This window comes from Mangifera indica, chromosome 12 (genome assembly GCF_011075055.1).
Source record: "Mangifera indica cultivar Alphonso chromosome 12, CATAS_Mindica_2.1, whole genome shotgun sequence".
Taxonomy (NCBI): Eukaryota; Viridiplantae; Streptophyta; class Magnoliopsida; order Sapindales; family Anacardiaceae; genus Mangifera; species Mangifera indica.
Window position 1 is genome coordinate 7,420,335 of NC_058148.1, and position 9,877 is coordinate 7,430,211.

The following is a 9,877-nucleotide window of genomic DNA, read 5'->3' on the forward strand; positions in this document are numbered from 1 at the left end:
TTGAATAAGACATTATTGGGATACATATCAATGAATAAGAACTTGGATATTACCATAAACTTTTATACATTATTAATTCAAGAAAAAAAGACAATAAGTAAAAGAGATCAAATCAGTTTACGTGTTATATGATTAAATTTTGGCCAATATGAATAATCTAATTAATCATTTCAAATGCAACTATATTTATACGAACAAGATTAGTATCGTGACACAAACATAACTTGTACAAGAAGTAAATTATATTTACATGAGTAATATTATATATATTTATTTTAAGTATATAAATTGATATATATTTATGTGTTATCACATGATTGATTGTTAGTTTAGGGTTTAGGGTTTAGAATTTAATTTATTTTTAATTCAAAATCATCAAATCACGTAACATCATATATCAAGTGAACTTATTTGTAAAATTAAAGTAGATACATCGTACACATAGTTTTATCATATGGCCAAAAGACTTATTTTCACTCAAGGTTTAGTGTAAATACAAACTTTCATCTGTAAAGTTTTAAAAATTTAAATATTAATCTGTCATCAAATTTTGTTAAAGGTAAAGGTAAAACTGTTATTTTATTATTAATATTAAAAAAACCATAATTTTAACCTCTTCTCCTTCAAAATTTGAAAACTAATAATTTTATCATAGTTTCAACATTTGTTCCCTCCTCACATCCTTAGGGGTTTTTTTTCCCTCTCCAGCAATGGCAAAGGCCATCATTTTCACCCATTTCTTTCTTTAGTGATCTACCTTCTCGACAGACAAAGAGGAGACAATGAAGAGATGTGTTTCCGTCTCTTCCTCAACGAAAAGATAACACAAAATGATAAATTATATTTGTGTAATTTTATTATATTTGCATGGTAACAACATGATAAGTTAGACACACTTAATCTCTATAACACACAATTTAACCTATAAGTCTCTTAATAACATTTATCATTTTGAAAACTCAAAAATGTTGAAGCATTTGAAATTGGGAAACAAGAAATCATCTAGGCTGGCTGATAATTTAGAAAAGGTTTTTAGGGTTCTTTATACAAATAGAAGCATATTTTTATCCAGTAGGCAACCTATTGAGATTTAAAAACAAATGACAACATGGCGTTCAACGTATGGCTTGTCTCTGTTCAACCTTAAACACAACAAAACTTTCAAAGGGAAAGTTTAAATAATAAAAAAATAATAATAAATTTAACCCTTTTCTAACAACAAATCAAAATCAAACCCTTAACTTCTTCCTCTTTCATAGTAATTTGATAACATTGAATCGGGTGGTGTGGCATTCAAGATGATAGCTGGCTGGCTAGTGAAGAACAAATCCTGTCCATCAATTCAATTCAGCCCTTGGGATTCATGTTCGTTTGGAAATATTAATAGAACAAGAGGAAGGAACCAGCAGGAATTGTACTATTAGAGACGACCAAGCGTCAGAAAAAGAAGCAATAGCTTTTGTAGGTCCCCAAGATCTAGGGCTTAGGTTTGACCTTACCCTGTCTGAATATATTACATTACATGACCAACCTGCACGACTGATTTGTTTTGTGGGGACCCGTAGAACCAGTTAGACGCCTTGTCATTCTTTGTGATTCCCATTACTACCTCTTTCTTTTTGTCTTTTCACTTTTCCCCTTTTACTTTACTATTTTCTTTTTACCTCATTTACTTTTAAGTTTTTTCATTTACAACCCTTTAAAAACATAGTTTTATTATTTATTTTTTCATAATAATATTTCTATTAATTTGGCAAAGAATTTTTACATGGAAAATATTTATTTATTAATTTTTTGTTTGAATTTGAAAAAAAATATAAAGAATTATGAACCTTGAGTTGTTATTTGATTTTTATCTCTAAGTGTTATGTTTTAAAATCTAATGTCAACATCTCTATAAAATTATATTAATAGTTATACAAATAAACCCTCGATCATAAAATTTTTAAGTATCAATAATGACACTTAGAATGTGTTTAGTTTAGATAATATTTTATTATCAAAATTAAAAAATTAACTTGAAAATAAATTATATAAAAACTTTGATAAAATTTCATATAAATAATTATTATATTTGATTAGAAATAATAAAAGAATACTAGATATTTTTTACTTAATTATCCTTGGACACAATTATTCTGAAATGTATTTTATATTACTGGTTATATTAATTAAAAATATGATATTTTTGTTCTAAAAAATTAATAAATAAGAATATAATTATAATAAAATCAAAATTACCTTGGTATCTTTTAACACCTAAGGTAAAAGTGATAATCAGATTATCTTTTATATTATTGATAATAAAAAATTATAAAAATATTTTATTATCTTGTAATCAAACAAAGTAATATTAGTAATAAAAAATAGATTATCAGAATAATTTTTTATACATAAAGCAAACACCCCTTTGAGTACATAAAATAAGTAAATATATAATGTGTTATTATATAATTGAATATTATTTTATATTTAATTAAAATCATTTATTCATATAATAAAATATTATCTATATACATATTTTATATATTTAAAATATGTATATATAGTTTTATTGTCGTTCTAATACCTAATTATAAAGATAGGATTTTTTATTGTTTCCAAAGGCTTGAGGGATTAATATATATTGATTCAAGACATAAGAAATGAAAAACATATTTTACATTTTTCCTACAAAATTGTGAAAAAAGAAAGGGGATGGGGCAATAATTATAAGAAAATGAAAGGACTAACTAGTAAATTTATGATTATATAAGAATAATTAATTAAGACAACTAATAAAAGGTTATACTAAAATTAGTGACATTGGTTTCTCTGGTTTGGTTGAGACACCAAAAATGGGAGTCACATCATCCAATAATTCTCTTCCTCTTCCAACTGTTTGGTCTGCTAGTCATTTTAGAACTAAGAAATTTGTTTGTTGAATCACAACCAATCAAACAAAAGTGAAAAAAAAAAAAAAGTCTTCGCAGAAACCCCAAGAAAGAAAAGGATAAGTCAGTGATTGGTATCAAACTCTCCTTTTGGCTTTTGCTTTCTCCATCATCAATCTTTCAGCTTTTCATTTATTTTTCTTTCTTTTTGTTTTTATTTTATGAAATATTGAAAAAAAAAAAACCATTTCTCAAAAGTTCCCCAGAATCACAACAAATCATTTAAAAAACACTTATATTTTATTTTCTATATACCCGCCATTCTTTCCTCGTATAGACTTGTCAAAGTAATGCCATTGATGTTATAGGGAGAAAGAAGAAAGTTTTGTTTCTGTTTCTGTTTTCATGCTTCTGGATTTGTATCAAAAATGCCTTTTTTTTTTTTAGTTTTTAAAAACATGCATTGAAACATTGGAGGAAGAAGAGAGAGCGGGAGAGGGACGGGTTAAAAATTTAATCTTGATGTGGGTGGTATTAATGAGAGGAGAAGTTAAGCAATGAGAGAGAGAGAAAGAGTTGTGTTGTTGTTGAGAAACAGAGAATGAGCAGAGAACCTGCAGGCGTTGCAAAGGCCTGGGAAAGCGCTGTAAGAAAAACACAAGCAGCTGCAAAGAAACGGAACAATACATTCTTCACTACAATGTCTGTGGCTCATGCTGATGATGAAGACTATGATCCAGGTGAAATTTATCAAGAAGAGAGAGCTCTTGCCAATGGTGATTTTTACTCAGGCCAATGGTCTGATAATGTTCCCCATGGTCATGGTAAGTATCTTTGGACAGATGGTTGCATGTATGTCGGTGAATGGTATAGAGGTAAAACCATGGGAAAAGGCATATTTAGTTGGCCATCAGGTGCCACATATGAGGGTGATTTCAAAGGTGGGTATATGGATGGTCAAGGAACTTATACAAGTTCTTTAGGGGGTACTTACAGAGGTTCTTGGGTTATGAACTTGAAACATGGTCAAGGTACTAAGTATTTTGCTAACGGGGATTATTATGATGGAGAATGGAGAAGAGGGTTGCAAGATGGCCACGGAAAGTATCAATGGAAGAATGGGAATCATTACATTGGTCAATGGAAGAATGGGAGTATTAATGGACATGGAACCATGATTTGGACTAGTGGAAATAGGTATGATGGTTTTTGGGAAGATGGTTTGCCTAAAGGAAATGGAACTTTTAGATGGGCTGACGGGAGTTTTTATGTTGGTGTTTGGAGTAGTGATCCTAATGATCAAAGTGGTACTTATTATCCTGCAGGTTCCCCAACTGTGAATTCAGATTGGGATCCTCAACAAGTATTTTTGGTGGATTTGGTAGGTTGTAAAATATGTCCGGGAGAGAAAGTTTCAGTCTTGCCATCACAAAAGACGACTCACTGGCCAAGGAGGACATCAATTGATGGAAGGACTAGCTATTACGAAAACGATAGCAGTAACCATGCTTGTGGTGTTAGCGATGTGGATTTTAGGGATGGTGATGATGGTTTGGAGAATCTTCACCTTGAAGAATCAGATTCAAGGGGTAGAGTGGTGTTGAAGATACATCCTACAAAGAAGCAGGGGGTGACTATATCTAAAGGACATAAGAACTATGAGCTCATGCTAAACTTACAGTTGGGAATCAGGTATTTGCGGTTTGTACATGTTTGCTAAATTTATCTCCACTAATTATTATGTTCTTGGTCTGATTTTGTCTTTTACATGTATTTGACCGATGTTCTGATTGAAGAATTTCCTGATAAATTATGTTTGCTCTATATCTACCATAATGGATTTTTATGTTTTGGTATGTTGTTTTAGATTTGGGTTCATCAGTTTGATCAAATTTAGAATTGTTGAGTGAAATTTTGAATCTTTTCAATATTTCAAATGAATTGCTTGCAGATTTGGAGGTCTACTATATGCTTTCTCTCATTCCACTGCAAAATGTATATTCAGATCTTTAATACCCTTTTAAGACAGCTTGTAGCCATGGTTTTTGCGGAAAATCTATGTGCCTTCATTTATAGTAAAAATGTGCAGAAGCCATGAACAGTAAAATTAGAAGAAAGACTTTTTTGGCAGAAAACTGCTGCAGTTTCTAACAGAAGACAAAACCAAACAATTATGAAATCTTTGTTTCCTAGAATTGAATGCTTGACTCTTGGTTTTTGAAATTGACCACAATTTCTGAAATGCATCATTCAAATTTCAGTGTGTTTACTAGCTGCCTCTCTATAAACTCTACATCTTTATCTCAATTAGTGGACCTTTTTTTTGCCATGGCACAGACATTCCGTTGGGAGACCTGCTCCAGCTACATCTCTTGATCTCAAGGCTTCAGCTTTTGATCCAAAGGAGAAAGTATGGACAAAATTTCCACCAGAAGGATCAAAGCACACTCCTCCCCATCAGTCTAGTGAGTTCAAATGGAAGGACTACTGCCCTGTGGTTTTTAGGTATGGACATCGTGCATATGTCTTTTACAGTGGATTGTCCTCCATTTTGAGAACATGTAAGTCTTAATTGTTTTACACTAGGCTGTCTTCACTTCGGCACTCATCTTATTTGGTGCATTATTTCCATAACCATTTAAAACCATAGAGAGACATATGTCCTCTAATATGATTGCTGGTGTTTGATTCTTCAACTCTAATATGATTCCTGGTGTTTGATTCTTCATGGTTGAACCGAACAGTTTTTTACATATTTAATTACAGGACTCTCAGGAAATTGTTCAACGTGGATGCAGCTGACTACATGATATCTATATGTGGAAATGATGCTCTTCGGGAGCTTTCATCCCCTGGAAAAAGTGGAAGCTTCTTTTACTTAACAAATGATGACAAATACATGATAAAGACCATGAGGAAGGCAGAAGTAAAAGTAAATTCCTCTCTTCCTTTTGTTTGATTCAGTTTTTCTGTCTTGGAGCTTCTTTTTTGTCTTGTCGCTATTGTTTTGCTCAGTGATTTCTATCTGAACTTGAGATTGGCTAATGAGTTTTGCAACTTACTTCAATTTCATATTGATTCCCATTGAAAGCTTTATGACAACATTTTCCATAGTACTATGTACTTTACAAAGGATAACTGGACTCTTTTCTTTTTCTTAAGGTTATTAATATGTTCTGCCATTGCTGTTCTCTCCTAAAAACATTCATGATATTTTTGTAGTACTTCCAGAATTCATTTATTATGATTTTCATTTTCAGTGTGTTGACTGATATAGAAAATTTGACTGGTTGACAATATTATAGGTTCTCATAAGGATGCTACCAGCCTACTATAATCATGTTCGGGCTTTCGAGAACACTCTAGTCACCAAATTTTATGGTCTGCATTGTGTAAAATTAACAGGGTCCGCACAGAAGAAGGTGCAGTGATCAAATAAGAGCTCTAATTCAAGATTTAAAGATTCTGATATCTCATGAACTTTTCTCAACTCTTTTCCATTTCACGCTTAACTCATTTTGGATTAATGTGCCAGGTACGATTTGTAATTATGGGGAATCTATTTTGTTCTGAGTATGCCATCCATAGGCGCTTCGACTTGAAAGGTTCTTCTCATGGTCGGACAACTGCTAAGCCTGAGTCAGCAATTGATCCAACGACAACACTTAAAGATCTTGATCTCAATTTTATAATTCGCCTACAAAAAGTTTGGTTCCAAGAGTTTTGCAGGTGAAGCACATTGCTGTATCTTCTTTCTCTTCTTTCTTTTCTTTCTTTCCTTTGGATTGCTATCACTTCTCTTGAGTATTGTATTCTATAATAGCCTCGATTTAGCCTAGATATAAATGCTGGAAAGTGTAAAAAAATTTCCACTTTCATCGAATGTGCTATACTATTGAATATAAATTTGTATAGGAATTTTAGAAGATAGTGTCAGATTGTTGTAGATGCAACTATTCAAGTTTCAAACATCATTTCTCTTTTACACGTTGAAAGGAGATAAATATTCATCCTAATAATGCCTAATCACTCTTTCGAAAAATCAGTTTAGTGATACTCAAAATTATCATATTTATTCACTTTCTACTAGTTGTGAAAGTCAAGTTATTGATCAAAACATCATTTACACAAGTGTTTGAAGCTCAAATACATCAAAGAACTCAAATCAACAATATGATGGTGGCGAACTAATCATTTTTATTTATTTTTTATCTTGAATGACTGGTCAACATGGAACGGGATTCTTTCATTTTAAGCTGGTCTTCCTTTGTGCAGGCAAGTGGACAGGGATTGTGACTTCCTTGAACAAGAGAGAATTATGGATTACAGTCTTTTGGTTGGTCTTCACTTCCGAGAAACTATTTCCTACAGAGATGCTCAGACACCTCGCACTTCTGGAGCACGCACTCCTAAAGGTTATTTTGAGTCACACCCAGAAATGTATTTTCCAGTTAACATCAATAACTGCTGAAAAAAAATAATACCTGCCTGCCAAATTTATTTTGCAGATGACGAAAATGAACCAGGAGCCCCTCGCCTTTCAAGAGTGGACATGGATCAACTTCTTTTCGACCCAACTCGGTAAAGTAACTATGATATGCAGCAACAAAGTTCTCATTGTCTTGACAAACTAGCGATACGTCATTCTGTTTCTCATTGTGCACTTTTCACAAATCTATCATTCAAGGATAAACAAAATTAGTAATAGTTCTCTAGTTATAGAATGAATGCCCCAAAGGATGCATTGCTACTCTAAGTCAACTTGAAGTTACTTTCTTTAGAGCACTCAAATACAGTGCTTGACATTTGTTAATTTAGGCTCTTTCATTCAGTTCACTATTTAACAACTTCAGCTTTCTAACCTGATTATATGTTAATTTATCACTAAAATATACTGTATTCTTGATATGTTCTGAATTCCAAATTTGTTGTGTTCTTTACTGAAATCGTATGCTTGAACTAAAGTCAATATTCAATAGCAAGATTTTGCTTTTCTCATAATTTTCTGGTTGCATGATGCAGTTGGGCTTCCATAAAGCTTGGTGTGAGCATGCCAGCACGAGTTGAACAAACAGTGCGAAAAAGTGATTGTGAAACCCAGCTGATTGGAGAACCAACTGGCGAATTTTTTGACGTCATTCTTTTTTTTGGTATAATTGACATACTACAAGACTACGATATTAGCAAGAAGCTAGAGCATGCATACAAATCAATGCAGTATGATCCAACTTCAATCTCAGCAGTTGATCCAAGGCAATACTCAAAACGCTTTCGGGATTTCATTTTGAGAGCATTTGTAGAAGACACTTGAGAAGAGATAGAATTGAATCAAATCTTCAACTTGCAGCGAGTAGCCATTAATGTATAGTCCCTTAGACAGATGAGAGTTACCAACAAAAATTTATGTTTCAGTCATTTACATGTCCACGAAGGATGATTTATGGCTGCTGCAAATACAAGCGTTCGTCACACATACTAGCAGTTTCCCTCACTCTTAGTTACACCGGCAAAGTATATGAAATGCTTCAGTAAACGGTGTGGAAAAATGTCAGAACCAGAGTTACCGAAGCCTGTTTTGATTATAACATTGATTATTAACAAACTGGTGAACCTGTAGCCCCATTGATTCTTTTTATTCCTATTTTTTTCCCCAGGTCAGCTGCGTCTGGGGTTGACAAAAAAGAAATGTACAGAAGGATGATCATACTGGAACTAGCGTTTAGTTATTTGTCTAAAATGAAATTCTTTATGATACACGTTATTTTTCTCTATTCTGGGTACATGATTCATGTAATACAATCTAATTTCTCTATGGACAATCTTGGTATAGTTCATCATACTGATCTACCGCTCTAAAGATTAGATTTCATCTACTCTGGTTTGATGCTGCAGAAAGTTTATGAAACATTGGCACATTCTGCATAGAATTTAACCAAATAAAGTGCAGAAAGAAGTATGCAAAAACATGTATATTAGAATAAGAGCATCCTTTGGAAACTGGTAATCTGCTTCTTAACAAAAAATGTTTAATAGACGAATAAAGGGTTAGCAAAATTGGTAGGGTATTAAACTTTCAAATAAATGATCTAGGTTCGACTCTGTGCCATGATTATGAAACTCTGACAAAATTACTTATAAAAAAAAAAAATGTTTAATAGGCTGTGATTTGCAAGTCTAACCAACCATGAATCTAAATTTGCAGAAAAACATAAAATGCTGGGAAATCAACATTAATACTAGGCCCACCCCACTTCAGGTATTTACTTGTTTTCTGATGAGCCCTTTGTGCTAGATATGGTATATTACTTCTTTAAAGTTTTATGAGGAACCAACAGCTGAAACTTAAGTATAAAAGAGATGCAGACTAAATAACTGGCCAACAAAGAGTGCATCAAAAGCAATGGAATGATCACTATTAGATCCTCTCAAAACAAATTTGACATCAAACAAAAGTGTGTGAAGATTTTGCTTTTTGAACAAGGCCAAAAGACTTTTTCCCAAGCAAGGTTTGGTGCAAAGACAAACACACACCTACAGAATTTCAAAAACTCAAATATCCACCCAATGTTTAGTCCATTTCCACAGACTCAAGAATTATCTATTAGGGTTAAGAGCAAAATTATCTTTTTACCGATAATATTAAAATAAATAAAATTATATCTCATTTTTCCCTCTTGGTTTGAAAAATTAACAATTTCTCTTTAATTAGTTTTGAAAAGTGACATTTTCCTTCCCTAGGGTTTTAAATTCTCTGTTGATTTTTCAGCAAAGGATGACCACTCTCTCCCCCTCTCGGCAATAGCTCTCCCTTTGACACCTTTTGTCTGTCCAAAGCCTTCTCTTTCCAACCAGTTATGTCTAAGTTAAAATAATTAATTTCCCTTATTTTATTTTAACTTTTGAATTAAGTATTGACATTTAACTTTTGTACACATCAAGCTAATGGGATCTCATACATGAGATGTGAACTTTGGATTCTCAAGAGTGAAATTCATGTGTTATTA

At 32.4% G+C, this 9,877-nt stretch overlaps 1 protein-coding gene across 1 annotated transcript; it reads left to right on the top strand.

Moving 5' to 3' along the window:
* Positions 1–3,262: 3,262 nt before the first annotated feature.
* LOC123192755 (phosphatidylinositol 4-phosphate 5-kinase 6) lies at positions 3,263–8,581 on the top strand. Its single transcript, XM_044605402.1, has 8 exons — positions 3,263–4,565; positions 5,211–5,378; positions 5,640–5,805; positions 6,179–6,295; positions 6,409–6,602; positions 7,149–7,288; positions 7,382–7,454; positions 7,896–8,581. Exons 1-8 carry the CDS (start codon positions 3,475–3,477, stop codon positions 8,182–8,184), a joined length of 2,238 nt encoding a protein of 745 aa, XP_044461337.1. The 5' UTR covers positions 3,263–3,474; the 3' UTR covers positions 8,185–8,581.
* Positions 8,582–9,877: the final 1,296 nt, after the last annotated feature.